Genomic DNA, 15,429 nt, shown 5'->3' with positions numbered 1-15,429 from the left:
GGAGGCAGGAGACTCGCTTGAGCCCAGGAGTTGGAGGTTGCTGTGAGCTGTGATGCCACGGCACTCTACCCAGGGGGACAGCTTGAGGCTCCGTCTAAATAAAGAAAAAGATTGGCAAGAGTGGACATGAAATCAGGGACATGTTAATCCAAGTTTATGGGGATAATCCCATGAAGAAAACAGTGTACAAGTGGATTAAACATTTTTCTTAGGGGAGAGAAAGCATGATTGACAAAGAGAGAAGAGGGCAGCCTGAAATAAGCAGCCTGAAAACATTACTAAAATTTCTCAAATGTGCATCAGAATCATCGGCTCACTGCAAGAAGCATAGTAGACCAAGTAAACAATGACAGAGAAACAGGAAAATTTTAACTGAAAATCTTGGCCAAGAACTCATGGCTCTTGTATCATAAGTGTACCAGGTCACTGTGTGTGAGGAAGTTTTTAACCAGTAATCAAATAACTGTATGGGACACCCTTTTAAACCACTAGATCTGGCCCCCAGTGACTTTCTTCTTCACCCAAAGATAAGGGAAATGTTGAAAGGAAGACACTTTGATGACATTCAGGACATCAAGAGCGCTGTGATGACAGCTTTGATGATCGTTCCAGAATTGCTGTGAAGGGTGGGCTATGTGCTGGCTTTGGCACACAGCTTCCCAAGGGGAGGACTTTAAAGTGATAGTCAGCAATGAGGCATGTAGCACTTTTTCTAGGACGAGTTCACAAACTTACTTGTCACATTTCGTAAATGCATAAAAGGTACACACATGTATGGTAGTGCGGTTTTATGGGCTTAGTGTTGTATCTGTGGCCCACCGCCAAATTACTACGTGGTATAGGACTGTAAAAAACACCCAAAGTTAAATCTTTATGAATGTGTTGCAGACATTTCTTTTTTTCTGTATTTAGTGCCAGTTGCCTTGTTGTTTGGCTGCTTGATTAATATTAGAAAGAGAATCTGTGTTTTAGCTGTATTAGGTGCCTCAGCTCAGTGAAATGTGTCTTTCCAGGTGAGTGGTAAATCACGTATAGGGGATATCCTGGGTCCCAGGCCTTGTCCAGATCTGCATGTGTGAACAGTCACCCAGAAGGAAGAAATTGGGTCCTTGGCTTTCCCTTCGTCTTTCTCTGTTCCATGTGAATGGAGGTTATCCTCCTTACAAGAAAAAACAACCTTTATTTCATAGAATTCCATATTATTTTGAGTTCTCTGCCCAAATTCTGCCTTTTTTTTTTTTTTTGCAGTTTGGCTGGGCAGTTTTTTTTGTAGTTCGAACCCGCCACCCTCAGTATATGGGGCCAGTGCCCTACCCACTGAGCCCAATAAATGCCATTGTTTTACAGCAACCTGTAATTATATTTATTTATTTTCTTTCTAGAGACAGAGCCTCACGTGTTGCCCTGGGTACAGTGCCATGGCATCACAGCTCACAGAAACCTCCAACTCCTGGGCTTAAGTGATTCTCTTGCCTCAGCCTTCCAAGTATCTGGGAGTACAGGCACCCGCCACAACACCTGGCTATTTATTGGCTGTAGTTGTCATTGTTGTTTGGCAGGTCCGGGCTGGATCCAAACCTGCCAACTCTGGTATATGTGGCTGGTGCCTTAGCCACTTGAGCTACAGGCTCTGAGCCCCAAATTCTGCCTCTTTATATGAACTTTTCTGATTACCCCAATTCTCCTTAATTGGATATGGTGGTTCTTGTAATGTTCATACCATTTCATTTGTATCTTAGTATATGGATAAAGATTACTTGTATGTTTATTTTGTATTATGGCTCTTGTTCCTTTTCTTTAAGAAAGCTGACTTGTCATAAAGTGACCATAACTCGAATCACACAGAGGAGAGGGGATGGCACCTGGGCCCCCAGAAGGCCCTGTGTCTCTCCCTGGTCCCTGCTTTCCACCCTTGAGGATTCCCACTATTCAGACCCATGCAGCCATCAGTAAGCTTTGCCTGTTGCCATGCTCCCACGTGATTGGAGCACATGGCAGCATGTAGCACGGGACAGGATGTACTTGTTTCTGCTCAAGGTTCTTTTACTTGGTGTTGGGTGAGTGAGGTTCACGCATGCTGCCCAGGACTCTGTTGATCTTTGTTGTTGGGGTATACTGTGTATTCTGTTGAATAAATAGGCTGCAGTTTTTTTCACATTTATGTTTATTTTCAGTGTTGTGCTTTTACAAATACTACTGCTTGAACATTGTTTTAGGCATCTTTTGTTGCGTATAAACCTAGGGGTAGAATGGTTGGGCTATGGGGTAATATTTTCAGTGTAATTAGTTGTTTTCCCTTAATGTACTTTTGAAACTAGGAACTCACAATAGACTGACTACAAGAGTACCAAAATGAATCTCATATTCATTTACCTAGATTTATTAGTTTAGATTTTTGCTAATTTGTTTTATGTCCTTATATGCTTTTTTTTTATGGAATCATCTGAGAGCTGGTTATAGGTATCATGATGGTTGACACCTAAAGCACCTCCTAAGAGCTATACCATTAGCACAAAAAGTTTAATATTACTATAGTATTATGTATTAATGTTGGCATAGTAATACATACAGTAATATATTGTCCATGTTTAAGTATACCAGTTGTCTTGGTAATGACCTTTATGGCTTAAAAAATTTGCACATGGGATTCAGTCCATTTGCATTGATTTTCATATATCTTTTTACATTCTGTTCAGCTAGTCAATTTTTGTCTTTTCAGTGCAGCAATGTTTTTGAAGAGCTCAGGGTCAGTCATTTTGAAGCACTTCAAGTTTGGACTTGCCTGAGTGCACCTCATGGGCACGTTCAAGGTGAGCCTTGCTGGTGGGAGCTCCTTTCCTCTGCACCTGCCTGTCCCACTGGGGGATAAGTTTGCTTAAGGTGGAGGTGGCCAGAGTTCTCCTTGTAAAGATAACCTTTTCCCTTGACAAAAGTAGCCTCTGGGGTGATACTTTGAATTTTTTTTTTTTTTTTGAGACAGAGTATCATTATGTCACCCTTGGTAGAGTGCTATGGTGTCATAGCTCACAGCAACCTCCAACTCTTGGGCTTAAGCGATTCTCTTGCCTTAGTCTCCAGAGTAGCTGGGATTAAAGGTGCCCGCCACAGCGCCCGGCTATTTTTTTGTTGCAGTTGTCGTCGTCTAGCAGGCCCGGGCCAGGTTTGAACCCACTTGCCTTGTTGTATGTGGCCAGTGCCCTAACCATTGAGCTATGGGCACTGAGGAGATACTTTGAAACGGTAAATACCCAGAACCTATGTGTACACACAACACAGTTGCCTCTGCATCTGTGGGCCCAAACAAGGGCACATTGAAAAGTACTTGATGCCGGGGATAAAAAAGGATGGTTATTTCTCTACTGACTTTTTTTCATTATTCCCTAAATAACACAGTATAACTATCACATAACATTTGCATTGTATTGGGTATTGTGAGTAATCTAGACGTGATTTAAAATACACGGAGGATGTACATAAGTGCAAATACTACAGCATTTGATATGGAGAACGTGAGCATCCGTGGATTTTGGTATCCGAGGGAGTCCTGGAGCCAATCCCCCATGGATACGGGGGGGGGGGGTGACTTTATGTATAATTTTTTTTTTATTCAGGTGAAATTCATATAGCATAAAATAAGCCATTTTGAAGTGAGTAGTTCAGCAGTGGGTGGTGTGTCCCCAGTGCTGGGCAGGTACCTGTCCACCTCTGTCAAGTATAGAGCATTTCTTCTGCTCCCCTTGCCCTTCTCTGGGTCCCTGGCAACCTCTAGTCTCAGATCTGTCTCAGTGGATGTCCCTATTCTGAGAGTTTTGTGTAGCAGAGTGTGTCACTCCTCATTCCTGGTGTGGTGGAGTAACATGCCTCTGCATCTCCATCACGGTCTGTCTGTCACCCTCTGATGTTGTACCACTGCATCTACTTCACAGATGACATGCAGTGCATCTGCTTCATGGTCTGTCACCCACTGACGTGCCATTGCATCTACGTCAGGTCTGTCACCCTCTTATGACATGCCACTGCATCTACCTCATAGTCTGTCACCCCCGATGACATGCTACTGCATCTACTTCACAGTCTGTCACCCTCTTGTGATATGCCACTGCACCTGTGTCACAGTTTGTCACCCACTGATGAGTTTTTGGGTTGTTCTCACTGTTCTGTCTATTATAAATGACCCAGTATGTTTTTGACTTAATGGTTTAAAGTATCCATTGATGTTTTTTTTTTTTTTGAGACAGACTTTCAAGCTGTTGCCCTAGGTAGAGTGCCCTGGTGTCTACAGCAACCTCTAGCTCTCGGGCTCAGTTTTTCTATTTTGCGTAGAGACAGGGTTTTGCTTTTTGCTCAGGCTGGTCTTGAATTCATGTGCTCAAGCAGTCCACCTGCTTCGGCCTCCTGAGTGCTGGGATTTACATGCATGAACTGCTGTTCCCAGCCTCATTGATGATTCTTGCCTCAATCAGTTATCACTATGATGATTAGAAAATGAAGAGCTTGCATTTTTTTTTATTCTTAAAAAAATTTTTATTTTTAGGATAAAATGATTTTTTCTTCTGGGTAGGTGCCTGGGTAGGTGCAGGATTGAGTGGAAGGTTTATTTTGAGTTGAGAATTCTCCATATTTCTTGCCAAAGATGCTGTGTTAGTTTGCAGTCCCACTAACAGTGTAAAAGTGTTCCCTTCTCTCTGTATCTTTACCAACATCTGCAGTTTTTGTTTATTTATTTGTTTGTTTGTTTTGAGAGAGTCTCACTATGTGGCCCTCGGTAGAGTGCCATGGCATCACAGCTCATAGCAACCTCTAAGTCTTGGGCTTAAGCATCCTCTTGCCTCAGCCTCCTGAGTAGCTGGGACTATAGGCTTCCATTACAGCACTCAGCTATTTTTTTGTTGCAGTTGTGGTGGTTTAGCAGGCCCAGGCCGGGTTTGAACCCACCTGCCTTGGTGTAAGTGGTTGGTGCCCTGCCCACTGAGCTATAGGCACCACCCATCTGCAGCTTTTGGATTTTTTTTTCCTCTCAAAATTAATATGAGGGTACAATTTTTAGGTTACATTGTTCCAGGGTAAAGTTCCATTTGTAGAAGAGCCCTTCACCCAGGGGGCGTGTTATACACCCTCACAAAATGCACATTAGGTGAGATCCTGCCTCCTGCCCTCCCTCCTTCTGCCGAATGTCCTTCTCCCCCCTCCTATTTCCCTCTACCCCTGAACTGGACTATATTAGTGTTTTATTGTTTGTATGAGCATGTAATTGATTATGTATTGATTTCATATTAGTATGGAGTACATTGAATATTTTTCCATTCTTGTGATACTTTACTAAGAAGAACGTATTTCAGCTCTGTCCAGATAAATGTAAAAGATGTATTGTCGGCTCGGCACCTATAGCTCAACCGGCTAAGGCGCCAGCCACGTACACCTAAGGTGGTGGGTTCGAATCCCCAGCCCGGACCCGCCAAAAAAAAACGACGACGGCTGCAACCAAAAAATAGCCGGGCGTTGTGGCGGGCGCCTGTGGTCCTAGCTACTTGGGAGGCGGAGGCAGAAGACTCGCTTGAGCCCAGGAGTTGGAGGTTGCTGTGAGTTGTAATGCCACAGCACTCTACCCAGGGGGACAGCTTGAGGCTCTGTCTCAAAAAAAAAAAAAAAAAAGATGTATTGTCTTTCTTATGACAGTTATTCAGTAGCTGGAAGTCTCAACAAAAAGACCCTTAAGATATATGTGTGTGTGTTCAGCATTAATTTCAGTATGGACTTTGGAACTTTATTTTTATTCAGTATAATTTACTCATTTTTCTTATTTTTTTAATGCTGAAATGGTGTACAAATTGCCCAGTGGGTATTCCTTCAGCTGGTTCAGCCCTGTTCACATGTTATGAGTCAGTGTCATCTTTGGGAAGTTTGGAAGTATGAGAATTGCTTTAACACCGTGCTCAGAATTGCTGTGATTGAAAATTCTAGGTTTCTGTGGTCTGTTAGTTGGTAATGAATGGTTTCTTTTTCTTGTTCTGTATATGGCTTTGATTCTTGTCCTTCCCCCCTTTTCTTTTTTCTTCTAAGTTTACTGTGGTCTTGGGGCTTAGATTATCAAACCTAAAAGGATGTCTAGGTCAAGGTGACCAGGCATGAGTTGCAGCCTACCCTGGGCATGGGTGTTGGGCTTGGGAAGAGCCATGCAGGAACTTGAGAGGAATGTGGGAATATCCCAGTAGCTTGCTGAGTTTCAGTGGTTGAGGTTGTGGATTGAGTTTTCCTATGTGGAATTGGTTTTGAGGGATTGGAAGGGTTAACAGAGTGGTCTTTTGGAGCAGTGTGTCTGGGAGAGAAATTCCCTGTCCTTTTCTCCTGCAGCTGTGCTGGCTTTGGACCCCTTTGCTTAGAAGTTTCCTTTTGAGAACTTGTGTCACTTCATACACTGCTTATTCTCCCCTTCTCTGCTTACAGGCAAAGTCCTGCGTCTGCCACGTTTGCGGCGTCCACCTGAACAGGCTTCATTCTTGCCTCTACTGTGTCTTCTTTGGCTGCTTCACAAAGAAACATATTCACGAACACGCCAAGTCTAAACGGCACAACCTGGGTAAGGCACCATAACGAGATGGAGTAGTTGTTGCCCTCAACTCCCTGTCCTTTGGATTTTTATATACAGTCCCATTCTTCCCAAAGTCCACCTTTTCTTTTATCTATAATTTATGCCCTTTTTGTGGAACTTTACCAGAGAAGTGAAAGATCAGTTGAGCTCATGTGGACTGTGTCCCCCGTCTGCCTTAACATTTGATGTGGCCTCAGGTGGTGAATGATAGCAGCTCACTAGTTATGCCTAGCTGTCTTTGAAAAGCTGATAAGAAATCTTTTTCTTTTCTTTTTCTTTCTTTTTCTTTTTCTTTTTTTTTTTTTTTTTTTTTGAGATAAAGTGTCAAGCTGTTGCCCTGGGTAGAGTATTATGGTGTCACAGCTTACAGTACCCTCAAACTCTTCGGCTTAAGCGATTCTCTTGCCTCAGCCTCCAAAGTAGCTGGCACTACAGATGCCTGCCACAATGCCCAGCTAATTTTTTGGTTGTAGTTGTCATTGTTGTTTGGCAGGCTCAGGCTGCCAGCTCTAGTATATGTGGCTGGTGCCCTAGCCACTGATCTACAGATGCCCAACCCGATACGAAATCTTTATTGCTAGCTGGGGATTTTGGCAGGCATCTGTGTCTATAGTCCCAGCTACTTGGGAGGCTGAGGCAAGAGAATTGCTTGAGCAAGTTTGAGATTGCTGTGAACTGTAACACCACAGCACTCTACTGAGAGGGGGACATAGTGAAATTCTGTCTCAAAAAAATAAAAAAAAAGCTATGTATACCATGGAGTACTATTCAGCCATTAAAAAGATGGAGATTTTCCATCTTTTGTATTAACCTGGATAGAGTAGGAACATGTTCTTAGTAAAGCATCACAAGAATGGAGAAGCAAGAGTCTAATGTACTCAGTTGTAATATGAAGGTAGTAGATGATCTAATTCAAGGTGGGGGGCATGGAAATGAGGGAGCAGGGAGGACAAAGGGAGATGGGGGTCACAAGTGTATGACACACCCCTTGGGGGCAGGACACAATTACAAGAGGGACTTTAACAAATGCAATCAATGTAACTTGGTTCTCTGTACCCTCAATGAATCCCAGACAAAAAAACCAGCCTGATCAAGAGCAAAACCCCATCTCTACTAAAAAAGGCCAGGTGTTGTGGCAGGCACCTGTAATCCCAGCTACTTGAGAACCTGAGGTAAGAGGATTGCCTGAGCCCATGAGTTAGAGAGGTTGCTGTGAGCTGTGATGCCATAGCACTCTACCCAGGGTGAGAAAGGGTGAATCTGTCTCTAAATAAATAAATAAGGTAAAGTTTTTTAAAAGGGTTATGGAAAACTGGAAATATATTTGGTGGAGGTTTTCTGGAAAAGAGTCTTGCTGTGTTGCTCAGGCTTGAGTGCAGTGGTCACTCTCAGCATTCTCAAACTCCTTGGTTCAAGCAGTCCTCTTCCCTCCGCCTCCCAAGTAGCTAAGATTATGGGTGTAAGTCACCATGCAGGCCTGGTCATAGAATCTTACTGTTACCTAGCCATCATCTCTTGCTTTAGTCTCCCGAGTAGCTGGGACTACAGGTGCCTGTCACAACACCCATATTTTTAGTAGAGACAGGTGTTGCTCTTGCTCAGGTTGGTCTTGAACTCCTGAGCTGAGGCATTCCACTCACCTCAGCCTCCCTAATCTTTAGTATTTCATTCTTTCTGCAAACTTGGTTTACTGTGCTCTTTTCCCGAGTTCGAGTTGCATGTTAGGTTATTGATCTATGAACTTCTGTTTTCACCTGTGAATTTTCTTTTAGAACTGCTCTCACTGCATTCTATAAGATTTGGGATGTTTTTATTTGTCTTAAGACATTTTCTGATTTCCTAGTGGTTTCTTCTTTGATTGGTGTGATTTGAGGTAAGCATTTAGCTCTTTCCTCTGTGCCCAGGCTCAGTGCAGGCCCAAGTGACCCTCCTGCCTCCCACCTGCTACCCTCAGCAGCTGGGACAACAGGCCGGGACCACTATGCCTGGCCTTCTTCATCCTTGTGTATATGGATATCCAGGGGTCCCAGATGTTTGTTGAAAAGACCATCTTTTCCTCTTAATGTTTTGGAAGCTGGTTTTGCACCTGGCAGTGTGTGGCTGTGTCACAGTTTCTGAAGGGCCTGTTGGCAGGCTGAGCATGCCCTGTGCGCTCTCTGGGGCAGTTGCTCTGTTGTCATCTTGTGCCGGGCACACTTTTTGTCATTGGCTGTCTCTGCTTTACTGTGGCTGTGTGCTGGAACTGTCCCACTAACTTAAGAGTGTGTGCAGAGGCTTGCAGCATTGCCAAGGGCTTTCACGTGCGCTGTGTTAGTTGTGAGAGGAGCAGAACATAACATGGTGTTCTTAAGTTGCTGTTTTGCGTTTTGGCAGTCTGCTTTAGAGGACTTTGAATAAAGATCTACCCCAAGATGAGTCATAGTGACTTAAGACAACATACAGTAAAACAGATTTTCTAAAAGACATTGCTGCTGATCAGGAGAAGCACAGAAGCCATGTACTCATCTAACTGCCCCATGGACCCATGAGGAGTTGGTGCTGTTAGTGTCACAGTTTGCCCCAGTGAGGCAAGAGAAGTGGGGTGATGGATCAGAGGTGCATAATAACTCCTGTGTGGCAGAGCTGGGATCAGGGCAGTTACTGTGGTCTGTGCTCCTTCCTGGATGCCCTGCCTCCCACATGCAGCACTGCCAAGTTAATTTCAGCCTCTCTCTGCCCACTCATAATTTTTTTTTAAGTTGTTGAGTTGAGAGAGAACCTTTCTTCTAGGCGTTAAGAGGACTTTGTCTTACTTATTTTTATAATTCAGTCATTAAGAGCCCAGTTTTTAGCTCCATTTGTTATTTCATAGGTGATGCAGTCGGGAGAGTATACAAGGCCCACCGAGAGGTGGGCAGCAGGCAGTGCTGGGTAAGGAAGTTAGAGTTACCCATTAGAAACCATGTCACTCCTGTCTGTAGTGATATTAGGAGTTCTAGATGTAGTAAAGCTTAGTAGTTACTCTCCATCAGGTCACCAGGAATCTTCATGGATTTAAAATGTTCACTGAAATTTTACTATTGTCCTAAGTGTCACAGGTTCAGAGAAAGCATAGGGCCTGGTACTCAAGTATTATTTCCTTCGATGGGTGTCACCTCTCTTTTATAGTTCACAGGCACCAGCTGTCTCAGAGGGAGGAATCCTTCTGGATGGGGCACTGTGACTTGAGAGCAGGAGGATGCCGCACAGTCCATGTAACGTGTTTATCCTTACACGTTACACGGGAGCATCCTTAACCATTTTCAATTAAGCTTTATAGCTCTTCCTTTCTCTTTTCAGCCATTGACCTGATGTATGGTGGCATATATTGCTTTTTGTGTCAGGACTATATCTATGACAAAGACATGGAAATAATTGCCAAAGAGGAGCAGCGGAAAGCTTGGAAGTTGCAAGGTATGGTTCTGCTTGAGTTTTCCTACCAGACTTCTCAGCCCTGTACTGTAGTTCCCTTGTTGTCTGTCCAGGGCACATCTTGGAAGGAGAAGTATCCGGAGAGTGCATGGGAGTGGGAGGTGCTTATTTGGTGGGAAGAGATCCTCACTTGCTTACTCCTCCCAGGCCCCCAAGGAGTCAGCTGAGGCGGTGGGTGCAGCTTGGGCAGCTGCCCTGTGCTCCAGGGGTTGGGAAGAAAGGACATGCAGCCCAGTGCCTATCTGCAGACTGGAGTTTAGCCAGACATAGCACCTGGCGGCTGGGGATTTGTCATCTAGAAATTTCTGAAGGGAAGTTTGCCCTCAGCCTGCTGTATTCTAGAAAGTGATCTTTCCACAGCAGTTAAAAATAAACACACCTGGCTTAGCGCCTGTGGCTCAAGTGGCTAAGGCACCAGCCACATACACCTAAGGTGGTGGGTTTGAATCCAGCCTGGGCCCACCAAACAACAACAATGGCTGCAACCCCCCCAAAAAATAGCCGGCATTGTGGCGGGCACCTGTGGTCCCAGCTACTTGGGAGGCTGAGGCAGGAGACTCACTTGAGCCCAGGAGTTGGAGGTTGTTGTGAACTGTGATGCCACAGCACTGTACCCAGGGGACAGCTTGAGGCTCTGTCTCAAAAAAAAAAAAATAAATAAATAAAATAAACACACCCCAGCTCAGCCCCTGTAGCACAGTGGTTATAGCGCTGGCCACATGCACCCAGGCTAGCAGGTTCGAACTTGGCCTGGGAGAGCTAAACAGCAATGACAGCTGCAACAACAACAGCAACAAAAATTAGCTGGGCATTGTGGTGGGTGCCTGTAGTCCCAGCTACTTGGGAGGCTAAGGGAAGAGAATTGCTTAAGCCCAAGAGTTTGAGGTTGCTGTGAGCTGTGATACCCTAGCACACTACCTAGGGCGACATAGGGACACTCTGTCTCAAAAATAATAAATAAGTACATAAACACACCTGCTTCCTTATAGGAAGGTAGACCATTTTTCTGATTAAATTGTTCTTAAGAATTTCTTTTTTTTTTTTTTTTTTGAGACGGAGCCTCAAGCTATCCCCCTGGGTAGAGTGCCATGGCATCACAGCTCACAGCAACCTCCAACTCCTGGGCTCAAGCGAGTCTCCTGCCTCAGCCTCCCAAGTAGCTGGGACTACAGGCGCCTGCCACAACGCCTGGCCATTTTTTGGTTGCAGCCATCATTGTTGTTTGGTGGGCCCGGACTGGGGATTCAAACCTGCTATCTTAGGTGTATGTGGCTGGCGCTTTAGCCGCTTGAGCCACAGGCGCCAAGCCTCTTAAGAATTTCTTAAAATTCGTAACTATTGGGTGGTACCTGTGGCTCAAAGGAGTAGGACACCAGCCCCATATTCCAGAGGTGGTGGGCTCAAACCTGGCCCTGGCCAAAAACTGCATAAATTAAAAAAAAAAAAAGAACTCCTAACTATTTGGGTGAACAGGTTGAAATTGCCAAGTACAAAATAGAATAGCCGTCACTCAGCCACTCTGAGCTGCCCTGGTCCAGTGCTGGTTCTCATTCCTCTGATGTGCTGACCTGGCTCTTCCTTTTTTCTTTCCTCTTGGTTTCCCTGATTTTTTCCTCCTTTTCTTTTTTTTTTAGCTTTAATTTGCAACAAATGCTTGTGGTGGTTTACAGTGACTCTGGTGGGTAGATCTGTCCCAGTCATGGGTGAGCACCTCATCTCTCAAGCAGCAGAACAACTGTTTACAGAGGGAATGTGTTTTGCTTGGCAGCTGGTGCCCATTTTATTTTCTTGCCTTGATTGGTTTGCATTAAAACATGCCCATTGGCTCGGCGCCTGTGGCTCAGCGCCTGTGGCTCAGATGGCTAAAGCGCCAGTCACATAACCTGAGCTGGAGGGTTCGAATCTAGCCTGGGCCCGCCAAACAACAATGACGGCTGCAACCAAAAAATAGCCAGGTGTTGTGGTGGACGCCTGTAATCCCAGCTACTTGAGAGGTGAGGCAGGAGACTCGCTTGAGCCCAGGAGTTGGAGGTTATTGTGAGCTGTGTGACGCCATGGCACTCTACCCAGGGCAACAGCTTGAGGCTCTGTCTCAAAAAAAAATGCCCATTTCTTGAGAATGGAGGAATGTGAACAGGTAGTCTCAGTGATATACATTGTTTGGGCTTAATCATTCCTCTGTGGAGGGCAGTCTCTTTGATTTGTATTTCCTTTTTTTTCCTCTCCCTCAAGACTTTTTTTTTTTTTTTTTGAGACAGAGTCTCACTTTGTTGCTCTCAGTAGAGTGCTGTAGCGTCACAGCTCACAGCACCTTCAAACTCTTGGGCTTACGCGATTCTCTTGCCTCAGCCTCCCAAGTACCTGGGACTACAGGTCCCTGCCCCAACGCCTGGCTATTTTTTTGTTACAGTTGTCATTGTTGTTTAGCAGGCCTGGGCTGTTTCAAACCCGCCAGCCTTGGTGTATGTGGCCGGCGCCCTAACCATTGAACTATGGGTGCTGGGTCTTCCCCCCACCTTTGTCAAATTTTAATGACATTGCATTTAACTTGATATGTCGTTTAATTATGCAGAACACTTAAACCACAAGGCTAACAAATGCATCTCCCAGATTAAAATAGAATTCTTCTAAAAAATTCTCTAATTCCATGTATTCCAAGGTGCTTTGTTTTTAAAGTCTGTTGAATTATTCAGAAGGTTTAGGTAACATGGAACAGGTGAGTGACCTGGCGTGGGTCAGGGGAAAGGTAGTGCTTACAAGCATTTCCACCAGTCTTTTTGGTGTTAGTGTTTTACTGTGTGTGACTGTTCAGCAGTTAGATCTTAGTTTGCTCAGAAGTGCATTTTCTCTCTATCAGTTTCAGTTGTTCTCAGCAGAGTCCTTCATCCCAGTGGCCAGCTAGCTTGTGCTGATGCTGCAGTCTCTGAACTCTGGGGTTGAAGGTATTTGAGAAACAACTGTGCTGGCTTCAGTGCAGCAACTAGGGCAGCTTTGGTTGGAGGTGTCTCAGCACTCTCCAGGAATGTCTCCTGCATGCCCCGTTTAGCCCGTCTGGGCCCGCTATTAACGGCTGCCCCTCTTTGCAATACAGCCTGACAGGAGGTATATCACAGTCTTTATTTATAAACACACTTGATGATAGTTAGCTAACAGCACCTGAAACTATCCTTTATCTGCTTAGGCGTTGGAGAGAAGTTCTCGACTTGGGAGCCAACCAAACGGGAGCTTGAACTGCTGAAGCACAATCCCAAAAGGAGGAAGATCACTGCCAACTGCACCATTGGTGGGTTAGGACGTTGCTCAGAGTTGTTTTCACTCTGAGCTGCTTCTTCAGTGCGGGTTTTATAACTGCACTGACTCTGTTTGGTCCTGCCTGAGTGTTATGCCCTGGCTCGCACCTGTTTTCTGGGGGGACCTGTGGCAGGTAGGATTGGGGTGCAGTGGCAGGTGGAAGTGGCCCCTGCCCATGGCTCTCAGAGTCTGTATATAGCTTATGTTGAATCTGACCAGGGCATAGCTGGGACATTTATTCCTGGGGAGAGAAGTTATGTGTATGTGTGAGTGGATGCTGAATTTTCTGAGGCCTGACGAAACACTTTTTAGAACTTTTTTTTTTTTAAGCGACAGTTTCACTTTATTGCCCTTGGTAGAGTGCTATGGTGTCACATAGTTCACAGCAACCTCCAACTCCTGGGCTTAGGCGATTCTCTTCCCTCAGCCTCCTGTGTAGCTGGGACTATAGGCACCTGCCACAGTGCCTGGCTATTTTTTGTTGCAGTTTGGCTAGGGCCGGGTTTGAACCTGCCACCCTTGGTGTATGGGACCGGTGCCCTAGCCACTGAGCCACAGGCACTGCCCTTTCAGAACATTTTTAAAATGCCTTTTTGTGTGTGTTTTTGAGAAGGACTATTCTAATCTGGCCTCCTGTCACAGAAAATATATCTGGGCAACTCTGTCAAAACATACAGTCGCAGAAGTAGGAGCGTGGTGGCGAAGGCCCCTCACCACAGCTCCTGTGGAAGGGGCGTAGGAAGCAGAAGAATGCTACCTTTCTTCTTGCTCTTTTCTTCTTGAGCAAGTGAATAAAAGGAAGCGCCTGAAGGGGGTAGCAGTGTGTGTCAACGTGCACACAGGTGACGGCCAGTCTCCTCATGGCTTCTGTGCAGGTCTGCGTGGGCTCATCAACCTGGGGAACACCTGCTTCATGAACTGCATCGTCCAGGCACTGACGCATACTCCGCTGCTGCGTGACTTCTTCCTGTCGGACCGGCACCGCTGTGAGATGCAGAGCCCTAGCTCCTGCCTGGTCTGTGAGATGTCCTCACTCTTCCAGGAGGTGAGCGCCAGCCTCTGCAGCACGCTGCTTCTGTGGTCACTTTCCACTACTTTATTTTTGCTTTTTAAAGCAAAATAACGTTGGCAATAGTACTAGAGGGCAAATTTAGAACTTTATGCACTTCATGTAATGAGTACTTAATACTACAGTGAGGGAGATTTAGAATTTCATGCAATGACTAAATACTTAACAAATGTGTGTATCATGAAGGAGGACACAGTTTTCCTGGAGCAGACTGTTAGCTTGGAGATTGCTGCTATAGTCCACAGAGGTACACTGCTGACTGGGGATGAGTAAGGCTCTCCTGAGGGTCATAGCAGCAAGCTTGCTATCAGCTGAAAGCTGTGTCTGTTCCCCCTTCTTCCATTGTCTGCCATCCTGCTTCTGGAGTGTTAGGTTGAGAGGCACATGCCACTTCCCTGTGTCATTCTCAAGGAAAGTGGTGCCATCCTTTTCTCCCAGGTTCCATCTAGGCCTCTGTCCTCAGAGCTCTGCCCTGCACTTCGCTCTGTCCCCTTGATGTGCTTGTAGTTTACACACAGCTTGTCCGTGCCCCATGCCCAAAGTCAGGACATGGTGGAACTTGATGTCAGGGCACATCTGGGCTGGCACCTTGGTGCCCATTCTCAGCAGCCTCAGATGAACTTTGCAGACCTGAAGCCACTCACTCATCCAGCTAGAAAGTGGGGCTGATGCTGCCCTGCAGGCTATTGGGAAGACCCAGCAGCCTTGTATACAATCCAGCACACACCATCTTCTGTTCTCAGTAGCCTAAGAGCACTGCTGTACCGCTCACTCAGACCTGGTCTGGCTACTTCGGAGCCACAGATGTCGAGTGGAGCAGCAGGGTGGAGACGCTGCAGCCTGCAAAGTCACAGTCACAGCACGACCAAGTATGCAGTGGGGACTCACAGTGACCTGGTGTGCCAGCAGTGTACTATCCGCTACTGGTGGCATTCTTCTGTGTGTGTGGAGGGTAGCCTGTGTGTAGTTGTCTCTTTCCTAGTTCAGAGATATTTGCTCATTAGGTTTACTTTTTTTTTTTTTTTTTTTT

The 15,429-nt window shown here is 45.5% G+C and overlaps 1 protein-coding gene across 2 annotated transcripts in view; it reads left to right on the top strand.

Moving 5' to 3' along the window:
* USP22 (ubiquitin specific peptidase 22) overlaps window positions 1-15,429 on the top strand; it is a 67,400-nt gene that overhangs the window by 13,959 nt on the left and 38,012 nt on the right. The window contains exons 2-6 of one of the 2 annotated variants that reach the window (XM_023507427.1): window positions 2,720-2,810; window positions 6,445-6,577; window positions 9,908-10,021; window positions 13,221-13,322; window positions 14,206-14,375. In XM_023507427.1, the coding sequence (XP_023363195.1) occupies window positions 2,796-2,810; window positions 6,445-6,577; window positions 9,908-10,021; window positions 13,221-13,322; window positions 14,206-14,375 (534 nt within the window). In that variant the 5' untranslated portion in view covers window positions 2,720-2,795. The remainder of the gene's footprint in view (window positions 1-2,719; window positions 2,811-6,444; window positions 6,578-9,907; window positions 10,022-13,220; window positions 13,323-14,205; window positions 14,376-15,429) is intronic. The other variant, XM_012811986.2, reaches the window with a different exon arrangement.

This window comes from Otolemur garnettii, unplaced genomic scaffold, assembly GCF_000181295.1.
Source record: "Otolemur garnettii isolate 467f Iridium unplaced genomic scaffold, OtoGar3 scaffold00182, whole genome shotgun sequence".
NCBI classification, from domain to species: Eukaryota; Metazoa; Chordata; class Mammalia; order Primates; family Galagidae; genus Otolemur; species Otolemur garnettii.
This window is presented reverse-complemented; position numbering and strand designations above follow the sequence as displayed.